Source organism: Bombus flavifrons, chromosome 15, assembly GCF_040668555.2.
Source record: "Bombus flavifrons isolate JBK064 chromosome 15, iyBomFlav1_principal, whole genome shotgun sequence".
NCBI classification, from domain to species: domain Eukaryota; kingdom Metazoa; phylum Arthropoda; class Insecta; order Hymenoptera; family Apidae; genus Bombus; species Bombus flavifrons.
Genome location: NC_138456.1, coordinates 5,635,985 through 5,660,593, shown reverse-complemented (window position 1 = coordinate 5,660,593; position 24,609 = coordinate 5,635,985). Strand labels below are relative to the sequence as shown.

At 32.3% G+C, this 24,609-nt stretch overlaps 2 protein-coding genes across 12 annotated transcripts in view; one reads left to right on the top strand and one right to left on the bottom strand.

Annotated features, from left to right (window-relative positions):
- Positions 1–1,337: 1,337 nt before the first annotated feature.
- hppy (MAP4K3-like protein hppy) lies at positions 1,338–24,564 on the top strand. Of its 10 annotated transcripts, XR_011175266.1 has the most exons (23): positions 1,338–1,701; positions 1,778–1,835; positions 2,449–2,604; positions 2,732–2,964; positions 3,031–3,294; positions 3,385–3,580; positions 3,649–3,749; positions 3,844–3,911; positions 4,446–4,538; positions 5,421–5,459; positions 6,265–6,318; positions 7,055–7,122; positions 7,389–7,535; positions 7,751–7,926; positions 8,022–8,226; positions 8,296–8,479; positions 8,546–8,823; positions 8,900–8,983; positions 9,054–9,146; positions 9,232–9,358; positions 9,501–9,710; positions 23,229–23,396; positions 23,865–24,564. XR_011175266.1 is itself a non-coding variant. In XM_069129004.1 (21 exons), exons 1-21 carry the CDS (start codon positions 1,591–1,593, stop codon positions 9,598–9,600), a joined length of 2,835 nt encoding a protein of 944 aa, XP_068985105.1. In that variant the 5' UTR covers positions 1,338–1,590; the 3' UTR covers positions 9,601–16,565. The 10 variants fall into 10 exon arrangements, 7 of the variants coding, with proteins under 7 accessions (XP_068985105.1, XP_068985107.1, XP_068985108.1 ...); XR_011175265.1 differs by having other exon boundaries at positions 23,229–24,564; XR_011175267.1 differs by lacking the exons at positions 23,229–23,396; positions 23,865–24,564 and adding an exon at positions 9,817–16,565.
- Positions 16,661–24,609, bottom strand: part of GEFmeso (Guanine nucleotide exchange factor in mesoderm) — a 96,670-nt gene continuing 88,721 nt past the window's right edge. For both annotated transcript variants that reach the window (XM_069129001.1, XM_069129003.1), the window contains 11 exons: positions 24,006–24,563; positions 22,618–22,838; positions 22,429–22,529; positions 22,247–22,363; positions 21,993–22,143; positions 21,585–21,923; positions 21,412–21,507; positions 21,155–21,284; positions 20,913–21,070; positions 20,729–20,818; positions 16,661–20,596 (listed from right to left, as the gene is read on the bottom strand). In XM_069129001.1, the coding sequence (XP_068985102.1) occupies positions 18,365–20,596; positions 20,729–20,818; positions 20,913–21,070; positions 21,155–21,284; positions 21,412–21,507; positions 21,585–21,923; positions 21,993–22,143; positions 22,247–22,363; positions 22,429–22,529; positions 22,618–22,838; positions 24,006–24,563 (4,193 nt within the window). In that variant the 3' untranslated portion in view covers positions 16,661–18,364. The remainder of the gene's footprint in view (positions 20,597–20,728; positions 20,819–20,912; positions 21,071–21,154; positions 21,285–21,411; positions 21,508–21,584; positions 21,924–21,992; positions 22,144–22,246; positions 22,364–22,428; positions 22,530–22,617; positions 22,839–24,005; positions 24,564–24,609) is intronic.

Here is a 24,609-nt window from a genome sequence, read left to right as displayed (position 1 = left end):
TATGATAAATTACCGACAGAGATGCGCGTTACTTTCTATTCCCAATGCGACCGTCGAAACTCAGTAAAGGGAATCATATTGCGCGGAATTTTCGCTCGCGGGATAATTTATAAGTACTACTAACAAGGTTAACTATGTAGCAATAAATACCATGACTGATAAATCGATAGTTTAATACAGAGTGAAAGCTGTTTTGCGGGAAATCGATGAATCGCCTCTTCATAGACGCACGAATTAATAACTGCGTTAATGAGCTGTTAATTGATCTAATCAATTGCTTATCCATTTTATCGATATAACGAGCTTATGGCAATGAATAGAATTTAGAAATATCGTAAGAATTAGTCTGAGCTGTTGCATTAATCGTGACTATTCAAGGTTGTTTTTGTATTCTTGGGAAAATGAGATTTCCCCTATGGGAAAATACACTCCCTGCGTTTCTGAAGGAAGTGCTTTTCATGGCTATGAATGGAAGTACGTGCACGTATCCTTACAACAAAGTACATGCTACGTTTGACGTAGTTCTGCATTATTTATTAGTCTAGAGTATGTTTTAGTTATAATTGTGCTATTTATTGATATTTTAAAAAAGAATAATTCAATTTATCCTTTGTTAGACTTATTCAAAAGTAAAGTTGATGTCGGACGCTACTATATGTACGTATATAGTCATACACACGCTTAAAGAATGTTGATTATCTATTTGTGATAACATTTGTCTCTGATGAATATCCCAATAGCATGTTTCCAATCTTGCTTTAAATGATATATTAATCCATTTAGTAATTTTTAAACCTTATATTAGAAAAGAAAGCATTCATTAGGTAGCTGCTATCTATCGCTATCTAAAACTATTCATGATAACGTTTATCTCTGACCTATGTTCCCAATATTATATCACCAATCTTGGTCTGAATAATATCTCTGGAGTCACTTATCATTTTCTGGAAATTTATATAATTCAACGATTACAGCATTACTTAGTTTAATTACAAGTGAAATATTCATACAATTTTCGAACGATCTGTGTAATTTTGAGAAATGCAAATCAAGTTGAGGTATATTAACTCACCTGTACATCGTTTTATAAATTATAATTATCAATACATTCATAAAATTCCCAAAGACTCTAAAAATTATATATTATAATAAATATTTTGAAAAAGAAAAGAACATAAAAATATGAATAAGAAGGAAACGAGTTCTAATATGTTTCATTTTCAGGTATATAAAAATATCTCTATACGTGGAGAATTTTAAATTATAATTATTAGTAAACTCATAAAATTTTCAAAAACTCTAAAAATTGTATTATAATAAAGGTTTCGAGAAAGAAAAAATGCAAAACTATGAATCAGAAAAAGAGTACAACGTGTTTCATTACGAGATACAAGATCGATTGATCGATGTATCGCAGAAACCGCTTACCCAGTCGTGACTAACCTCAGAGCTGTTGTGAACAATGGCGACGTTTCGACGAAAGTGACATTCTGACGAACAAATGTGTTTTTACACTTTAACGTTAATCTTCTTTTGTAGATATTAATTACGCTCGTTAGCTGGCAAACCGGCGGGGATACGTGTTTTAGAATGGCTTTGAACGCAAACGCGTTGTCCAGTGACATAAGCCGAAGAAATCCACAGGATGAGTACGAGCTCATTCAGAGGATAGGCAGCGGAACGTACGGAGATGTTTACAAGGTTTATACGCTCATACATTTTTTATATTCGCCATTGTACACGTTATGTTTACATACTATTCAATTTTTTATCACAGGCCAAAAGACTTTCCATGAATGACCTCGCTGCAATTAAGGTTATCAAATTGGAACCAGGTATGTCTTTCCAGTTTTTTAAACTGTTTTTTCTAACCACTCAAGTTTTAATTCACTAAAGATTTTCCAGAATTAACATTGATATGAGTGATCAATTGCATTCTCGATCTATTTCTATGATTAAATAAAAGTTGATTAACTGAGATTTCAGACTGCTTCTTTATATTGCTTTTTATAACCAAGTTACTATTAGTCAAACAATGATTGATCTACATCTTGCACCATTCTTTTCAACTTTCCCTTTTGTGTATTTTTAACTTTTCAGTAAAGAATATATATATAAGTAAAAGCTTGCAAGCTTATATCTTTATGTTTTTATAACAATATATAAAAAGCTCATGAATATATATTAACATATCTTTTTTTTATATCTATATACAAATAAAATACATTTTAATTTAATGTTCGATAATTTTAGTTTAACGTTAATGTTTAATTTAATGTTATTAATGTGATGTTCCTATAATGTACCATTTAAACTTTGTATCATATTTTTAAGGTATCAAATTTTATACATACAGTAGTGTATTGAATGTTTTTATTGATAAATATAACAAGACTGCAAAGAATGAATAAAAATTTATGTGATATGTATATTATTTAAATGTTTTAGGGGATGATTTTGCAATAATTCAACAAGAAATTTTAATGATGAAAGATTGCAGACATCCTAACATTATTGCCTATTATGGAAGTTACTTGAGAAGGGATAAATTATGGATTTGTATGGAATATTGTGGAGGTGGTTCCTTGCAGGATATATATCACAGTAGGTATTTTATTATTACCCTTCTGTAATGTTTTAATTTCTAATTAACATGTAAAAAAGAAGTATTTATGTTGGAAGCACATTCTTGGGATATATTGAAGTATTAAAAAATATTTTAATATTATAGTAACTGGACCATTATCAGAAATACAAATAGCATACATGTGTCGAGAAACTCTTTTGGGATTGGCTTATCTGCATAGCATGGGAAAAATGCATCGTGATATTAAAGGTGCCAATATATTACTGACTGAAGCTGGTGATGTCAAACTAGCTGACTTTGGTGTGTCAGCACAAATTACCGCAACTATTAACAAAAGAAAAAGCTTTATTGGCACTCCCTACTGGATGGCACCTGAGGTATCTTGATACTCTCAAATACTTTTATAGAGACCTTTTAGAAGTCTACACTTTAAACTTCTGTAGGTTGCAGCTGTAGAAAGGAAGGGTGGTTATAATCAACTTTGTGATATTTGGGCTTGTGGTATTACTGCAATAGAATTAGCTGAATTGCAACCACCTATGTTTGATTTACATCCAATGAGAGCTCTTTTTCTCATGTCCAAATCTGGCTTTAAACCACCTACGTTAAAGGATCGTGACAAATGGAGTCCAACATTCCATAATTTCGTGAAAGTTGCTCTAACTAAAAATCCCAAAAAGCGACCGACCGCCGAAAAATTACTGCAGGTTATTTTCTTCTTTAGAATATGTATAATATACATTGAAATCGTCCCCAAATTTTATGGAAAATATTTTGAATAGAAACTTTCGTTTCAGCACGCATTTTTTCAAGGAGAAATGAGTAAACGTTTAGCTCTAGAATTGTTGCAAAAAGTATCGAATCCTAGTCATATGTTCACCGATTTAGAAGCAGATGAAGATGGGGCTGTACCTAATGTTCCGCAGAGGATAGCATCGCGTCACACCGCGAGACCTAGACCAAAAAGTCCTATACCACAATTAGACACTGATGGTAAATGCAAGTATATTCAAGTATATATTCTACCTTTTTTGCAAATACGAATTACATACGTGTTACAGACCAAATTAATCTTGATGGAACGTTACAAAGAGACGCGATTTCTCCTTCTGTGGATGCTACCCCATCTTGGGATATCATGGATATTATGAATAACGTCAAGGTGATTTCACACTTTATAAAATATATTTTTTATATTATTTCCTATATTATATAATAAGATATTTAAAATAATATTTCTATGTTTAACTATTTAGTCTGTTCATAACTGTGATGTTCATCCAGATTGTGGTATCGGGTCAGCGTTTGAAGACGTACAGGAAAAGTAAGCATATTTAAAATAAATCTATTTAATTATGTAAATCGATATGTGGTCCTGGAAAATTCAGGGAGGGGATGCTTTAAGATCCTTCCACTAATATGGTAATTGCTGTTTTGATTTCCTGTCCTTTAAACAGGATAATAATTAACGATTACTATCTAATTAATTAAGATTTTATATAAATTTTAATCTCGTTACATAGTTAAGAACTGTTTAAAGCAAAACAGCAATTTTGATCTAACAAAGGTCGAGATGCATATGGCACGTTTGCTTCTGCTTTGTATACAACGCATCGACCATTAATGGTGACGAGCGAAAAGTAAATTTACAAATTTAACGCTTCCAAAGATCTAACAACCCAATATTATTTTTGAAAGATACTTCAGATCCTTTTTTTAGCTTATTGCAATTATTTGCATAATTCTTATTCCTTGTGTCATATAAAAAATTAATAGAAAAAATTTATGATGTTTTGATTGCCTTATATTAATGATTCTGTAGTCTTCCTAGACATGATATAGTTTATCTTTGTATCAGTACTGTTGCCGCTAACATTACAACAGATACAACAGATAGTAAAGAATCGCATCAAGGCAATACAGACACAGAGATATTTCATATGAGTTTAAGGTAATGAAATACAGGTAGTTTGGTGTAAAGATGTGATAAATTTTTGAATTCTTACCTAAGAAAATTTGACATTAATATTATTCCAGATATATAAATATGTTGATAAAACTACAAGCAAGATGGAATGACATTTTTTATTTAATTTAAAGTATATATATTATGATTTTTAAAGTAGACTTGCATGCCATTTTAATTATTGATATAGAAAGTGACTAAAAATCTAAGGCATGAAGCTAGTGATTATAGATTTTTTCTTTATATATATTTTTTTTTTTCGTAGATACTATAGTTTATAAATAATTAATATTTTTGTTTATTTATATTCTACAAATGATTGATTTTTTAAAATAGTACATACTACATACAAAGTATGCATGTGATGACTGGTGTATAAATTAGTTTAAGTAGTGCATGATTGAAATGAAAGTTCAAAAAAGTCTTGATGTATTCACTAGTACTGTTACGTAAGTATTATTATCACACTTGTGTATTTTATTTTTATATAAAGATCTTTTTGTCTTGTTAAATTTATTTCCATATCTTTCATAAAAAGCATCATTTTAAAGACTGATATTTTGTATATGTTTCCTTAATATTTTATGCATTCAATAATTGATGAATGATGAATAGAAAATAATATGATTTAATGAGACACAATAAAATTTAGCATGTTTACATACATATATTTTATTCAGATTTGAAATTTATAATCTAATTGTTATTATTATAAATCCTAATCTTGAATTAGTATAGTATCTTGAAATTATTGTTACATTATCCTTATATTACGTCTGATCCTTATCCGAATTTCTCGGCTCATTTTAATTCTCATAGCTTTAATTTCTCTGATCAGTTTGTAATTTTAATAATTTCTCCCAACAGGAGTCTATTGCAGTACATTGATGAGGAGTTGTTGCTAAGGTATTGGCAGGTAACCCTTTTCCCTTGCACCTTGCACCTGGCACATATATTTCCTAATGCCTTGTATTAAAATCTTCTAGTTTTTCAGCAGCTTCTTACTAACTTATTAAGATTTTCTTAACGATTTTTTGTTTAATATCTTTTCTTCTGCATTTTATTTGATGCATCAAAATTGATTAAAGCTATTTTGCATTATGCATTTCTTTGATTCTTCCTATTAGTCACCTTTTATTTATATTCCCTGTACAACTTCCTATAGATATAAATATAACTCAATACATGTATGTAAATATGGTAACTTTGGAGTCTATACTTTGAAAGTATGGCTCTTTAGCAATAGATGTTTTTAATGTTGTTTATTGCATGCAACTTCTTTCTTTCCTTTTTTTTTTTTTTTTTTTTTTTTTGTAGAATTAATTTTTACAACTATTAACCATATTGGTGGTGGAAGTTTATATATCTGTTACAGAGAGATTAAGATTTTGAACATATGTTTCAACCATATTTTTGTAATTTAGTGATGATAAGGAATCAGCTGTGATAAAAGCAAATGAAATGGTATCTAATTAATTGGTTGTGCTAATAAGTGTTACTACATGATATGCCTTATTTATGATTAAACATAATCATGTATATTATTTTGACTGAGAACCATTATCCATATATTCCCCATAAAATATAAGTGAATCACTTTATGTATAAAAAAGTAATTACATGAATACATAGACAAAGAGTTCTACAGGATTAATAACAAAAAGAATGTGTAATCGTTTTATAGTATATGATTATAGTTTCATGTGTGCAGGGGGAATGCAATGTCGATGGTTGGTGGGCATTGCGACCAGCTATATTCCCTGCAGTAAGTAAACGATAAAATGTAATAGTAGGCTGTTTCATCTATTTGTTGTACATACAGTTCGGTTGTTTTTGTTACTTTTAGCTGAAAGTAATAATTGCCTTTTAATTAGTACAAATTGTTTATGATAATTGTTTAAGTTTAGTTTTAAATAATTCATTGATACATTTTATTTGTAGTAATTACATAGGATGCTACAAAATTAAATGTACATAAAATTCATGGGAAGTCAGATATTTTAAAAAGAACCCATATATAATTTTGAAATAGTATTATTTTAAAGTCTTTTCCCTAATGATTGATTTATTCATTGATAATCATTGTATTAATAAATTCAGTTGTACATTTGCTTAAACATATCATTTTTTCTAAGCACCAATTCTTATAAGACACACTATATTCTTCCAAAAACACCTACCAGTGCTTATTAAATAATTACTAACAATCACTAAATATGATAACAAATGCTTTAATACTCCATGATTTTGTACATGTTGATTTTACCTTCTAACATTTTTTCATTGCATTTTCTCAATTTCATAAACAATGCTATGTTTCTTTTAAATTCTTGACTAATTATTATTATTAATACATATTTCTCAATTATTATTTAAAGATTATTTATAATTTACTAACAACAAAGTAGCATTTGTTTTTAAAAAAGAAAATTTCTAATACACTTGTCTTCATTGATATATAATATTTCTTAACGATTGCTGGTCTATTTATTCTTTTCCAGAGCTACCCTTCCTCTTGGAGAGTCATCAAATGATTGTGAAGTGCATTGTCCATATTATAATATGTCAGGTAAGCACATATTCCTATAACTATTTTCTACTAAATTATGCAGCCATTTTATTAATATAAAATACTGCATGAGATTTTATGTATATTAATCTTTGCTAATTATTTCTTATAAATCTGTAAAACTCAAGACCAATTGAATTAAAATGGCAAAAGCGTATTAGTTTCAAGTTACACATCAAAGTAGTTTGATAGTATTAAGTGATTTGGAAATACTGAAAGTTGAGAAGTATCAAGACAATAGTATAAAAAGTAGATTCGTTGCTTAGGATCGCAAGCAAGTCCCAGGCGCCACAGCTCTGTGGATGAGTTGTATGGTCTGGTGAACAGTGCTCAGTCCTTAGCTGCTGTCAATGGACAACGTCAACGATCCCTTTCTGACAGTGGTCCTAGAGAAGAATCTCTCCAATCAAATGGTAGGAAAGCACCCTAATTCTTAATTTAAAACTATAAGTTACAATTTTTTTCCTAAGAGGACTCCTTAATGTGAATTTCTATAATTCTACCCCCACTTTCAACCCACACTACTAGCATGCTTCTAAAATTCGTTTTTCTTTTTCTAAAATAATTATATTATCAATTTCAGTACATTAAAAATAGTTCGTTTAATCACTACACCAATTTTTTGTAGGTCAAAATGAGATGCCAGATGAAGGAGACAGAGAAAATATGAGCCCAGATTTATTATCTGATACTCCTCCTGTTCCTCCAAGAAGAAGGGACAGAAAACGCCATACACCTCCTAGACCGATCAGCAATGGACTGCCACCAACGCCCAAGGTTCATATGGGTGCATGTTTCTCGAAAGTTAGTTCAGTCTATCTATCTTTATCTCATTCCAATTAATTATAAAAAGTAATGATCTAATTTGTATCTGGAAAAATATTGGAATCTTTGTATAGGTATTTAATGGATGTCCGTTAAGAATACATTGTACCGCAAGCTGGATTCATCCGGATACGAGAGATCAGCATTTATTAATCGCGGCAGAGGAGGGGATTTATAATTTAAATTTAAATGAACTTCATGAAACTGCAATAGATCAATTGTATCCCAGACGTACGATTTGGATGTATGTCATTAAAGATGTTCTCATGTCTTTATCGGGTAAGATATTAATGATATAAGGTATCATTTCGTAATTATTATATACACAGTACTGATCTCAAATTGTAGGAAAAACTCCGCAATTGTATAGACACGATTTATTAGCGATGCAAAGCAAGCAGACTCACAGGTTTTCACTGCATATGAACAAAATATCTGAGAGATTAGTACCTAGGAAGTTTGCCCTAACTACTAAGGTACCAGACACAAAAGGCTGTACCAAGTGTTGTGTGGGAAGAAATCCATATAACGGGTAAGTGAATAAATATTATATTTTTTCTTTTATGTAATGCATTAATCAATAAAATATTTAACGCAGGTATAAATATTTATGTGGTGCAATGCCGACCGGAATATTTTTAATGCAATGGTACGATCCTCTTAATAAGTTTATGCTGTTAAAACATTTTGAGTGTACACTACCGACACCGTTAAACGTATTTGAAATTATAATTACACCCGAAATGGAATACCCGATGGTGTGCGTGTCTGTGAAACAACCATATCAGCAAAATAAATTAAAGTTGGATTTAATTAATATGAACTCGGGGGCAAGTTGGTTTCACAGTGATGAATTGGAAGATATGGATGGTTCTGGTATATTTCTCTTTGTTATTCCGTACTAATTAAGTTTAAAAAGTATACTTGTTATTATTTTCTTCCATTTTTACAGCCACTGTGATACCGAGAAGGGAAAACCTTCATGTTATTAATGTTACACAGCTAGAGAAAAACGCAATATTAGTCTGTTATGATAGTAAGTAAAAAAGGATCTTTGTATAATATTGTTTGAAGATTTATAATTTATTTACACTTCCGTTTTATAGATGTAGTGAAAGTGGTAACGCTACAAGGAAAACCTAGGTCGAGCAGGAAGCACATGTCAGAGTTACACTTTAACTTTCAAATTGAGTCCATTAGTAAGTTTCTATTTCTTTTATTAGTAACGTTTTTACTTTGCTATATTTATAATAAGTTTTTTCATAATCATTTTGTTGCTTTCAGTTTGCTTACCTGATAGTGTACTAGCATTCCACAAACATGGCATGCAAGGTAGAAGTTTCAAGAATGGCGAAGTTACGCAAGAAATCAGTGATCCGAGTAGGACGTACAGACTACTTGGGTCGGATAAGTATGTGTCTATTGTACAGTAATAAATTTTTATACATTTTAAACTTAAATGTTTTAAAATTTTAAAAATTTGAAGGTTTAAAAATGTAAGATTTAAACGTTTGGAAATGAAGTAATAAATTTTAATATTTTTTTTTCGATAGAGTTGTGATGCTGGAGAGCCATTTGGTTCAATCAGGTACACTGACTGAATCTGAAGGCGCGGATTTGTATATACTTGCTGGACACGAAGCCAGTTACTAAATTATCTTCCAACTATAAATGTGCAGACATATAATGTATCGCAAGTGACTTGTGATTCCCACTGACTGCGTGTAAAGTAAAATGTGACTCAGAGGCAGTGGTCGATGTTGGTAAGAGAATTGTTAATTATCCTGTTTTGAAGTGCATATGGATAAGATCAATGTACATTAATGTACACACATGCAAACACGTCATTCGTCACTGTTGTCCATATAGTCATTGCTGCATAGACTGGTAATAACCGAGAGAAAAAAAGAAACTTTTTAACGAAGACGTATTTAGAATTAGTGGTCTTCGAGGTCTGAATGAAGATCACGGTGGAACAGATTATTAGAAAGAAGCACGATATATTTAAAGTAATATGTAAATTTGCCCTTATGCCTGGCAAAATAAAGCTTATACCAATCGGAACTTCTCCCAAGAAACATGTGTGCGATCGCGAAATTGAATATTCGCGATCGACTTTTCTCGATATTCGTTATTATAGTAAATGTCTAGTAAATGATAGACGCGAAACTTGATTTTAAGCAATTTTTTCCATTTTTTTAATTCATTTTTTTGCATTCATGGATCTTGAACAATGCGAACGCGCATATATAACGATATTTACTTGTAGATACACGGATACTTATATTTTTAGAATAATTTTTAGATAATATAAAAGATCTTCACAATATTGGAAATAAATTAATTGTATAATTGTAAACATCTCGTCTAAACTTTGTACGAGCCATAGAAGATATTTGCCAAAGGTAGTTTAAGTAGATTAATATATTCGAACAAGTAAAACAGAAAGCAACAAAGACAACGATTACAATACAAATTAATTATCGTGTATAAAAGTATATCTATTAAACGTCAGTCCCAAATATATATTTTTCTTGCATGAATAGAGGAAAAAAGAAAAAAAGGACAAAATATAAAATTGAAACCCATATATTCGATACAATATAATGTCCTGTTCTTTTGTATAAGTTTTACTTTGGTAGGCATCGGGCCTTTGCATCAAAGTTATTTTAATAAGACATTGCGTTCATCAGTGTCTCTAATTTTGGATGATTGTACTATGAATATACAGTAGAAATTGCAAATAGTTTATGATGGGGCAATCATAAATTATTTATTTTAAGAAGTATATATGAAAATGGTCTTAATGATTAATTCATCTGAAACAATCATTTTTAGTAGGTATCATAAACGATTTAAAATGTATGCACCATGGAATGCTTTATGTTGTATAATTAATTGTCAAGCTCTAATATTGATAATTAGCGGTTTTAAAAAGGAATTAAGGTCGAAATTCCTGCTCCATAATTTTCTTCTGAAATATGGCTTTAGTGGATGTATATTATAAATATTCGAAACAATTTCTTCGTATTGTACATGAATTCAAAGTTTAGGAGCACGGTGTGTCTATATATATTATATATAAATTTCAATTAACGTCTTACTTCTTCAAGATAATGGACATTAAGTGCATTTTGTGTGATGGGTATTAAGACTGGGAGAAACGCGATTTCTCATTTGCGAAAGACTTTCTTAACACGTGAACTGTGTATCCAGGAGGAAGAGTGCTGGATGAAATAGAGCTTAAGGATCAATGCAAATGTTAAACGCTGAGTATTTATTTCCGCTTCTTAAAATTAATTTTCGTTTAACATTTGAGATTTTTTTGTATCATCTGATATATACAACATAATATTTTACAAATATGTAAAATTTTATTTGCATCAGTGATTTAATTAATATTAGTATCAGTTGATACCATGTGATATTTCTATGGTGTCTTTGTACGATAAATACAGAGATGAATAACGTAGTTTGTATTTGTAATGATCAATTACTTAAAATATTTAGAACAATATAATTATTATTTATTTATAGATTAGTAGACATTTTATTTGCATTCGAGATTATTTTTAATGATATTCAATTAGTTCTTTTTTCGGCATATGGTAGCATAAAATAAATGTTTAAACGACCAATTTAAATGCATCTTTTTACGAGTAGAAAATTTTACATCTTTGCACGTAATAAATAATATTAAGTAAAAGACAAATTAGAATTAAAAAATTTATTCTTGTTCTTTCCAAAATTTAAGTTTCTTAGTATTGCACGTTAAATATTAAAAAAGAAAACAGAAAAGAAAATCAATTTAAAGACTGCAATTTGCACGTTGCAGAGAATAATAGATCTCACTTTAAGCGTTATTTTAAAGTTTATTTTAAAACTTATAGTTTTTATGAAAAAGCTCATAAAAAGAAGATGGTCAGTTATTAGTAATATTTAAACGAATAAAATATTTCATGATAAAGATTTTAGTAATTACTATTGCTTATTGCAAATTTAAGTAGTTAAATAAAATTGAAGTATTGAAAAAAATTATGAATACTTTTTACATAGTTTAAATTTTATTAGGATAGTGATTTATATTTTAGTATTTTAGTATTATTATCACAGAATATAATACTATTTATATTGAATATAATTTGGCCAGGTATGGTAATGAAATAATGTAATGAGGCCATTAAGAATCGATTATCTGATAAAATGAAATATTTTAAAAATACTTAAATTCAACAATGTTTTTTAAATGCCATTTAGTAGATTTTGCGAGTATCTGGCACTTTTCCATCCATGTCGATAGCTTGCAAACCAAAGTAATTGATTTGCAGTGACAAGAATGAAATGTAAATTGAGCTAGGAAGGATTGACAGAGTAAAATTATCTTGGAAATGTTGAAATATTTTGGTATTTTATATGAAGATTCACTGTGTAAATAGAAAGTAGGATTACTAAAGAAAGTATTATGCAATGAAAAATTTACTATAATAGTGTCATTATAGTAAATAATATGTGACTGCTTATTGTTTGTGGTAAATAATTATGTTATATGAATGTTGTATCTATTGCTAACAACATAAGTGGTGTAATTAAATTTTTATCAGAAATTTAATTCTCTTATTTGAGAAATATTCTTTCAGCTATTAAATTTCTTCTTACAGTGTTTTATTATAATTTAAAAAAGACAAAACATGTAGATCATATGGTTGTAAAGTACCAACATTTGTACCACTTATGTTAAGACAAGATTGAACACTGATTTAATACTGATTTATCCCAAGATGCAGCAAAATTGTGCTTGAAACATTTTATGCTGACAGTCTATTAAATGGAAAGAATTGAAACGATCATGTGTTCAAAGTATGTCCAGGATAGTAAACTTTACCATTTTAAATATCACTCTTGTCTTGCATATTACCTTTAGATATCAATTTCTACATATTTATTCAAATGTTCCATTCCAAATATAATAAAGTCTATGAAATAGAATTTATTCGTTCATCATAAAGCTCTTGTATGCATGCACATAGTGCACAAAGTGATAATTAATTACTTTTTAAGTCTTATTGTTAAATATAGTGTCACATTTGAATGCTGAATTGAAGATGATTCTTAAAATATCTGCAATATTAATAAGTTTTTTAAGAGAATATATATAGACATAGCTTTAAAGACAAGAGAGATGTTTTTTCAGGGAATAAGATTAAGCAGGTCAATGCGTCAGTATATTTACACGTTTGTGTCAGCAGTTTAGTATGCAATTACAATCAGTGCTTGAGCAATCAAATGTGAAATTGTTTAATCAAATTGTATAACAACATGATGGAAAAGTCTAGTAGGGTGTTATTCATGTAAATTGGTAGGACTTGTAAAGGAAAGGTATATAAAGCAATGTCTTCCTTGTATTTGCTATTAAGCATGTACCATTAGGAGATATTGAGTGCTTGCAATGTTGGCATTTAATTGAAATTTTTGTACATTATCTAACATTTCAATTATGCTCGTTATTTCATTCAAATTATTAATCATTTTTCATCTTTGTTATTCAATAGATAAATGTTCATAACATTCTTTTATATAGATTTGTAAGCGTTCGAATGCTTCTTGTTAAAAAAATTGTTTCAGTATATCTCTTAAATTGTACAGTACATATTCTGTTCATGTAATTAGTATTTTCTCACGTTTTAAAGATAATTTTGGGGCAAATGTATAATGGTGTGATATAGATTACTAGAACCAATGAAAGATAAAAAATCTATATGCTTTCTAGGCATTCAAGAATGTATGTACATTACATGTATAAAGATATTGGGTTGGCAACTAAGTGATTGCGGATTTTGTCTTACCACCTAATGATAAAATCTGCAATCACTTAGTTGCCAACCCAATACACTACTAATTTTTTATACAGGTATGTTCTTTTGATTTCATTGATGTGTAAACATTATTGCGTACAGATTCCACATAAGGAAAAGATTGAATTTTTATTTCAATAATGTCGTAAATAATGACACTGCAATGTTACCTGGCAAACTTTTATATTATTGTAAAGACAATAATTTCATTCATGGCATCAAATATGTAGTGCGAAACACATATACAAGAACACTGACTAAATGCAACAACATTTACACTAACTAAACAGTGAAAAAGAGTATTAGGAAAAAAAAGAGAAAAATAATTATAAATACTTCATGGCAGACCAACTATTAGAAAACAAAAATTTAGGATCAAGAAGAAAACATAAGAATTCAGAAACATGTTACACATGCAAATTTTACATATCCATGTTCTACTTATGACCACGAAATTTTAGATTCTTCAGGAGTGTTTCTGTTGAATGTAGTGCATAGCTGAAAATATTTAATTTTTATTGAATCTTCATGTATATGTATGCTGTGTGTAAATTGAGCATTATGAAATTGCAACAGTTGATTTCATGAAAAAGATCTGTATCTTCTATATTAATATTTTTTATGGAATCACCAATATTTCTGCTGCTCAATTCACGCACAATGTAGATTTCTATAGCAGTAGGACAAATAGTACAGCGATAACATGTACCTGTCCATATTGACCAGAATGGCTTTGCCTCTATTTACGAATGAGGAATATAAAATTATCTGAAAAAATTACAAGATTATATTTACAACTGTACAAAAAGCAAACATTTGTTGTATGTCTTGTAATCTCTCAGATCTTATATTCTATACAATTTCTATTATTTTCTAATAACAATAATATTACAATTAATCCTGAGAGTGACATGAATAAAATTGCAATCATTTAGTTATTTTATAATTTATTTCTTAATGTAACAAAGGAATGTTCTTAAGCTTGAAGAATTATTTCTATTGTCTTTATTACTCTTTATGTATAAATAATGCTGGATTAATTAAGAGAAATTGCAAAATCACTCTTGGGATTCATAGATCATGGATTTTTACAGGTGCTCTTCCACGATATCATTAAGTTATGCTATCAAAATTGAGTTGGTTCTTTGTTCAGCTATGTATTATGTTTTCTATTAACAATGCGTGTAAGCAAAAAAAAAAGAATATTTTAAGAGGCAAGTTGGTGTTGTAAGAATGACGATACGACTTAGGGAGAATGAGACAAAAGAAAAAGAGAGATATATATAAATATAAATATATGAATATATATATTTAATAAAAATGCTCTTCGGAGAAGAAATGTAAGTTCAAAGAAGTATAAGGATTAGCGTGAATAACGATGTCGTCGGGATTTCGTTAGTTTGCGCTGTTTCGTGGGAGAAAAGGAAAGGGGGAAACTATAAGAATTGTCAATACTGTCAATAGCGCATTATTAACCAAAGCTTTAGCTGCGAATAGACACGATGATTTAATGAGAATATTCTTGCAAACGAAATCGTAGAAAGAGAATGTGTCGTTGTCGCATAAATGAATTTTTGTAGATTTAAGTAGCATCTCCATGAGGTGCTGTATAAAAAAGCAAAAGGAAAAGAGATAACGATCTCGTTAAATTTCTTTCGTTCGTTTGCAACAGCGTTTTCCAATGCTTCTTACGAAGAAGACTTTTCATAACAATTAGACTGCGGATTTTTATGCAATTATAGGATATTCGATAACGTAAAAATGCTCAGAACACACATAATAAATATCTTTTTAGGTTCCATTTTTTCAGTTGTGACCACAAAAATTTGAATTTGCGTAAACATCCTCAGCCTAATAATGACGTCGTATTCGTGTTTCACGGAACTCCTAAATTTTATATAAAATCTATGATTGGTGTTTTTATTATTTTTTATATTATATAAATAAATTATACATTAAAGGAGTTCCTAAAAAGTTCTAATTGGAAAACACTGATGTCTTCACCCTTTTGATGCAGCAGAAAATTGCACGATCAGTCTCCATTATCCAAATCAGTGTTGTCCTCGAACAAAGCTTCTTGTATTGTTTTGTCTTTACTGGAGCATCGCTTGAAATAAAGAGATTAACGAACAAAAATTGCGCGGGAATATTCAAAGTAGACGTCAGTAGATGGCACTCCAGTAGCATAACAGAGACAAGATGGGGGAAGTCCCTTAATCTGTGAAGTTTAACATTGGACAACATTGATTTCAGTAATTAGCATACGATAATCCTGTAATTAAACGGAAATGGATGACTCGAGACGATTTTTATGTCGAAAGGATCGTATTTAACGCACTACTTTCCCTTGTATCGTTATACAAGATGCTTTCTTGTTAGGTAAACGAAATAACGAATCTTAATTTATTCTTTATATTTATATTCGTAACCTCAACACTAACGGAGATTTGAAAGAAGAAAATTCTTCTAAATAGAGAGAACTCTCATTCGAGATAATACTAAACAATTAAATGTATTATATAGTTACTACAGTTGTATATAATGTGTATAATGAACGATCGTTTCTTTTTCTTTTTCAGTTCATTAAGCTTTCTATCTTTTAGTAATTTTTCTTTCTTCTTTTTCTTCTTCCTGTATTTTTTATACACGTGCAGTATTGCGAAGCTAATTTATGAACATTATGTATCATTTACTCCCGTATCTGTAAACATGACTAGCCGAAACTTGTAAATAGACATTTCTCGTAATAAAACCTACCTGAAGTAATCAGGACCTGATCTTCGAATTCACCTTCGGATCCTTCTTACGAAGTATTTCAATTTGAAAGTATGACAATGATTTTGAATAATGGAAACGAAAACTGACAATAATCAAGTTGATTTATTGCAAAGATATAGATCATTCGCATAATGCGATTGCAAATAAATCATAATCTCATTTGCATCATGAGTTCATTATTGTCTAATCTTAAATCTCTGATGGACGGGCAAATGGGTATAAATCCAAAATTATTGGTTTTGCAGAGAAGCACTTATAATTAGACTGCGAATTTTTATGCATTTATAGAAAATTTGAAAGTGCAAAATTACACAAAATACTCGTAACATGAAATAATAATAGGTTTTATTGGGACTATAAGCAAAAAATAGCAATAGGGAATATATTAGAATATCTTGTTTTGCCCAAACTTTGACTTATACTCTTTTATCTATCCACCAGAGAAATATATTTCGGGTTTCTCCAATTTTCTTCTTTTAACTGTAATTAAACTTAACCCGTTAGGTTCTGCGAATAAATAAAAAATAAGAAGTGACTTCCCTCTTTGTTCAAACGAACACGTTTATTGTTGAAAAATAAAATAATCATTTCTGAATCCTAACGAGTTAATTTGCAAGTACATCGACGCTTAAAACATTCAGTCGACATGTATAACGATTTACAATAGTCTGACTAACGACATTAAAATATGAAAAAATTTGTCCTTGTAAAAATTTATATAACAATACAGGGTGACTATACAATTTTCAATATTCAACTTTTTATCGTATCAATTTACTTACATGGTGATCGATGTTTCACTAGAAAATACATTTTATTAAAATATTTAAATTACCAAAGGATATAACAGCTTCCTCCACGAAAAGGCTTTTCAAAAATAATTTTCTCTGATTACCCTGTATTATTAACATAACATTTAAATTTATATATGACACGGATTAAATATGACATACGATATTTTGAAAAAGTATCACTTATTTACGTTTTGTTCTTTTTACCGCTAGTTTACACGATACGACAACTTGTTCGGCAGTATTTGTTTCAATGTTGTACAATACACTTCAACACTAGAACTTCATGTTTGCGCGAGAAATAATTTACATAAAGCACGAATAGAATAAACATAAACGTAACATGTACATAATAATAATATTTTTTTTAAATCTTAATCGGACATAAATGTTAATATTAAAAACTAAAGAAACAAAATGTGTCCACAGTAATTCATTATGTACATACTATGTCTTTCATTGAAGTATCTGAGTTTTATCTAGACCAATATTACTCTTTATTTATTCTGCTTCCACTTTATTTTCAATCTTTCTTCCTCTCTTCCATTGTACTAATAAAATATAATCTCAAAGATAATTGTACTTAATAGATCACTCAAAAATAAACTGACTCTTCATCATCCAAACGAGTATTATTGATTTCTAGATAATAACTACTTAATCCTTTCAAGATATATAATACTTCTTGAAATATTTAAATTAGACTGTGGATATTCATGCAAATTCATATTTTTATGAATATAATGTAGAAAATGGACTATATTTTGGACATTTTGTATCAGTTTGCATACTATGTTAAAAATAGAAATTTTCCATAAACGCATAAGCATCCACAGTGTAATTATTACATTTTTTTATCAAGTATGCGAAGACAAAAAAAGGAATATTCCAATATATAAATTAAAATGAGCTAATCTCAAAAGGATTAAGAATATCGGCAAACGTGAAATTCCTGTGTTTAAGGCTACGAGATTTGTACACTTTCATTGGCATAAATTACGTTTCAATGTGACCCTGCAACTGACCCACTATCTTCCTTACCCAACCTGCTTGGCTCTGTCCCGCCGACACATCGTCGTTCTCTTCACCACTGTTTGACGAGCAATTGCTCTGCAAACTGTTCTTAGAACAATGATACGTTCCACTTTCAGACACAGGAGATCTCACTGGAATTTTACAGTCCAATTCTTGCTGTCCCTTTAAGAAAACCGACTTAACCTTCAAATAATCGGGTTTCTGAGCCACGTTAGGTTTGCATTTCGTCGTTGCAACGTTGTGTCTTGAGGGATTTACCGCTGTGATAGACTCTGTTTTCTTCTTCGCTGGTACCGGTGGTGCCACTTTGCTCTTAAATGGCGGGCAATCTTCGGGAGGCTGACTCGATTGTGGCCTGGCCACCAGAACCTCTTCGATATCGCTAAATATTGCACTATCCCGAAACGCGTCGTCAACATCCGCATCTACGTAGTTCTCAATCGTCTCGAATGATCTTTCATAGAAACTATCCGTTTCACTTTCTCGGTTCTCTATACTTTCTTCATCATCTTTTTTCTCTTCCTTGGTCTGTGACTGACTATTCGCCTGCTGAAATCGTTTGCTTTCGAAAAATAATACACTTGGATCCGCATAGTCAGACTGAGCGATCCGAGCACCTAAACTTGAGCTTCCCTGTTTGTAATAAACCGAAGGGATTCTCAGATCCGAAACCCCCCTCGCTGTGCATCCTACAAGCTCTTCCACATCCGAAGAGGTTTCCCTCGAATGCTTCATTTTGCTCTTCTTCTTTAACTTACCTGTACTTAAAGAACGGAAGTACTTGGTCCTCTCCAATTCTTCGCTACACTCTAGAGTCTCTGTGCTCATGGTGTTCCTCAGACCTTGAAGACGATTGCCAGCTTTAGAAAGGACGTTCTTGAATATGGTGCTCCCACTTGTGTTCGCCCTATAGATTTTATGATCAGGATGTATGTTCGTGGTGGTGGATGATATATGAATTTCTGAATAAGCGTCTGTTAATGTATCGTCCAATGAACAAAAGAATGTTGATGTGGATGTTGAAACGGAAGTCGGAAATTTGGCAATTCTTCCTTCTGGCTGACATGTAGAGGCGTACCTTTCCATGTCCTCCAGGTTAATCTCTGCTGGCTTGTCTGAAGCTATGGTAAATGGTCTCTCGCTCATAGGTTTGCCATCCCTCTGCAAGAACCGTGACTTTGTTACGTTCTGATTAGAATTAGGGTGAATTTGGAAGCTACGTGGAAGAGAACCACACTTTTGGGGCGATGTTGGCAATCCTTCGCATAGTTTGGTTAACCAGACTGCCGGACGAGTCGGACTGTCATTTCCATCCAAGCTTTTCTCTTCTTGCAGACCTTCCCACACGTGTTGCAGGTTATCATAGTTTCCAAAACCTTTGTTAGACTCGGTAACCTCTTGGTTAACTTCAGTTGTATATTCGCCATTTTCAGTCGTTCCTTTGTCGCTTTCTACAATTTGGATTTCATTTTCCTTCGTAGCTTGTGGTTGAGTTGCTTCTTCGTTCCTCGATGCTGAATTTTCTCTTATCCTAAGCGCAGTCTTGATAACCTTACTCTCTGTCACAATACTCTGTTTCTTGAACGCTTCAAACAACGCTTTCTTCTCTTGTACAAGGTTAATCTTGTTTTTCGAATTACTGTCCACTGATTTATTATTTTCAGTTTTGTTTAAATTATCATACAGCAATTGTAGCGTAGGTTGATGGTCACGGGGAGAAGATAACGAGTTCCAAGTATTATTCGTTTTAATGAACCGCTCTCGATGACCTGACCTAATACGCGATATCCTGTTGTTAACCGAATTGTCTGCAATATAGTTCGTATTTTCTGAGTCACTGTCATCAGACGTGTCAGCAGATATACGTTTATTGAAACGTTGCTGCTGTCTGACGTTGATTATGCTGTTCGTCCGCTGCTTCTCTAGGAGCTTCTGGAATTCCTGGTTTTGCATGAGAATATGACCAACTATTTCTTCGACTGTTTGCGCTTGAGTCTGCTGTTCATTGTTCTCTTTGGTTTCAGGTGGTGGAGAGTTCGTGTGCTTGTCGTTCTCGATAATCGCGCACTCGGTCTCAACGGTGGCAGACCCCGTATCACCCGTATCTTCTTTTTGTTCTTCGTCAGACTGGTTAAGGCACACATAAGATTGAAAACCTGGCTCTGATTTCCTCCTCCAACCGGTAAAGCGATCCTAAACGCAATAGTAAATATTTTTCACGTGCCATATAATCAGTCATAATTTGATACAAAAGCACAATGATGACTTTTTAAAGTTCTGAACATAACCTCTAAATTAAAGAAAATTATTTATATTTTTAAGTACCTTGACTTTTGATCCGCGTCCGTCTGAAGTTTTAAATCCTTGTTCACTAGAATCCTCGTTTTGATTTTTCCGTGGCGATGCTGGAGAATCCTATTAGAATATTAGAAAACCAATTAAGTTAAGTATAATTGGAAGAGATAAAGTTGGAGAATGTTATACAGAGAACATCTGAAGCCGTACGTACCTCAGTTGTAGTCTCAGACCTTCTGCCACCTTTCTTGAATTTCTGTCTAAGTCCTGTCTCAGATCTCCGTCTTTCTTTCTCCTGTTTTCGTTTCTCTAGATACTCTGGAGGTGCAGAATACTGCTTCTTCGCCGATCCTCTATCTGCCAAAGCGTCGTCTGCATAACAGTTTTATTATTGTTATACAATTATCGTTCAGTTCAGTATGAGAAAAGTATTCGCAATTTAATGTATAGTCCTACCCTCTGGTTGCATCTGGCCAAGTTGCAAAACCAATTGCCTCGCATGCGAAGGTATAACCGCGTTATAATTCTCCAAAATTACCCTTTTTATCTGTAAAGTCCATTCTCTTTTCTGTTCCAAGTTTCGTGCCTAATTATAATAAATATTATATATGAAATATACCAGTGTAATATTAAATTAATATTGAATTAATTAATTAAATTAATTAAAATTAATGTAAAGATTATAGTTATCAATATACAAATGGTTATATTACCTGAAGAGTATACTGTAATCTGGGATTATCGAAAGGAATCACGTGGAAACTAAGTGGTTCACCTGGTATACTCTCAATGAGCATTAAATTCGAACACTGCCAATACAAAATAGTAAGGCATTAGTAAATAAGTTTCATTGTACAGATAGGGAAATAGTAGAATAGATACATACCATAATGTGAGCTTTGTAGACTAGAAGCCCATCCTCCTTTTTCTTAGTAAGTAAAAGCATGCGGTCGAATAAGAAAGCATGCCTAGGAGCTTTGGCCCTCCACATTCTGAATCTTCCTTCTGCTACCAGTTCCCCACTAGTCGTTAAATCTGGACCAGGCCAGCCGTATAAAAGGGACTGGATCTCTTGAACACGCACTGCGTGCTCGTGCCTTCGTTTCATTGCATTTATGTGCTTTGCAATGTCAGTCATAGCAGCCAGTGCCGCCTCAATTGCCTTGCTACCTTCAGTCTCATTTTCTCTTACCTCGCAGTCTGCTGCATACTCTTTTGACAAATTCTGTAAATAATAGATCATAAGACTATTGTTTTTCTTTTATGTAGTGATAAAATTGAAGATACAATTTACCTCCAGAAGTAAGTGGTACTTGAGGATCCTTTGAACAGGTTTCAAAAGAAAGGATCCAAGAGGTAATGCATGACCTAGGGCTGCTTGTCTTTCTCGGAACGCGTGTGCAGTCTTTTCTTGACTCATGAGGTCGGTCAGAACGGAAACTGTGCTAAAATGAACTGTATTAATACCAGGCTACAATTAAGAGATATAAGAATATAGCAAATATCAAGTAGCATTTATTTCCACCAGATTATCTTGCTATATCTTACCTTGGATAATTAGTACAATATTCTGTATACACTTTAAATCCTGACTTGTGCTTTATGAATGTGTTTGCCACACAGACTGGATCCAGACCACATTCCTCTATCTCTTTCAGGAACTCTCTGAAATCAAATTATGTTATAAATAATTCCAACCTTTTTATGATATACATAAGAAATTACTTTACCTGTTGAACTCGAAGATATCCTCAATATTACTAAATAAGTTACTCAGCTGCATTTGATCCACAAACGATGCCGAATCGTTTCTCCAAAATATAAGGTAACCCTTAAAATAACAAAAAATAACGAAATAAGTTTCATAATTTGATAGATGATATTGATGAGAGGTAATGCAGCTACATCTAAATGTTTACCTGGATGACCTGTCGCAGATGTTCCACGTATATCGCCTCGGTGTCGACTATCTCAAGAAGTACCCTTTCCATAGGATTCCGATGGGGGTCGCAATAACGTGGCCTGTGGCACAGGGGATTGAAAGGATCCTCCTCTCTGCTATTTCTTCTTTGATCACTTCCATCATCTCCTATTCGACAGTTGGCCTCCGAAACTGTCACCACTCCACTATCCCCAGAACCTGTTCCCAACATTTTATCATTCATTAAATAGATTTATTGAAACTCCTAACAAATTCTATATAGATTGCAGTTTAATTGAATCGTCTTACACACTAACAGATTGATCTATAAAGATTGCTAAATTCTCCAGATTAATTTTGACCTAACTAACCAAGAAACTACTTCATCAGACTTCATTAAGTTCTCTATCAAGATCAAAGCTAATGCAAGTGCTTATCCTCGCTACGACAGAAACATTCCTTTCTTCCAAACTGGTTCTAAGTGTCAAACGACTTCCATTAAAACGAAAGTGAAAAAACTGTGTGCTCGAAAGAACATTTTTTAACGTGTAACATGTTATCAGACGGTTGTTTGATCGTCGAAACGCACACGTTTCCTTGCGATTCCAGGCCGTGGCAACGGTTTCCCTTAACGATGACCACGGAATGCCGAGAGAGAAGTTTATTGCCACTGCCGCTATCATTACTGTCATTGCCGTTGATTACGCTATAGCCGTGGAGAAAGTCGAAGGCCTTGAAATCTCTTTCGACCAATACATCTAGAAACGGATTTCTAAGGTATTTTTCAAACTTTTTAAACCTCGACGCTATACGTTAATTTATTATCGTGTGTTGTACAACTTTACAAAGCCATTCTCTTCTAATAAATCAAGGCGTAAAGAAAGGAGTGTTGAAAGAAAATCTAAAATGATCTATAGAGGTACATCGATTGACGCACTGTTGCTCGATGATGATAATTTTGTTTGGCTTTTGGTATCTTTCTCAAGAAGAATTACAGCAATACTGTTGACATTGTATACTTGGAGGAAAGGTGTAAGAAGGAGGTAAAAAGAAGGTGTATGATCTAGGATTATATTGGAAATTATTTTATGATGGAAAAAGTGTCATCGGTGAAGATAAGAATATTCCTGACTGACAAGGAACATTAAATGTTATCAACTGGTTTTAGTGCTTCAAATAATCTCAAATTGGTTGTCTGGTACAAGAATTATGACTGTCCTTCTAATCATCAACTGTTGTTTTTAGGTCTAAACGTAAAGGAAATACTTCTTCTATCTCGTTAAAGAAACTCGCTAGAACTCTCCAAATAGATCATCCAACACCAGCAATCCTCTTCAAACCTTCTTCTACTTTCACCAACTTCGCGAAAGCCCTCTGAACCCTCACCTTGAGAGCTGGCGCAAGTGTCTGCCAGCGATTCGACCGACGCCAAATAAGGATTGATGGTGCACTGGTTGCCTTGGTTACTGCACCCACTGGAGGAGGTACTCGAGCTTCCAGAGGACGCAACGGAGCTTCCAGAAAGCGGTCTTGCAGCGTTTCTGCATCGTCTGTTGTACCTAAGTGGCGTGAGGCCATTGCTTTCGCGTCTATATGATTTCTTCTCTATCGTACACTCGCTTCTATTCTCTTGTTGGCTGTTCTCCAGGGTTTGTAACGCGTCGTTCTCTTTCTCAGGCGTAACGTCATCAGCGACTATGTCCACCACGGTGTTATCTGACGTTGGATGCTCGGCCATAGCGTCATCCGGTTGAGGTTTGGATAATTCAGGATGGAACTGGCCGAATATGGAGCCTCGATGGGATACCAGGCTCAAACGTTTCTGTAGTGCCGCTGGTATGTTGCAGGCAGGCGGAAGTACCACGTGGTCGGTGTAGCCATTGCCCCGGCGAGCTAACTCGTCAAACATCCCCAACAGCTGGGGCACCAGATCCGTACTTGTTCCTGGAACACGAAGAGATGTAAGTTAGGCAAGCTGATCATGGTAGAA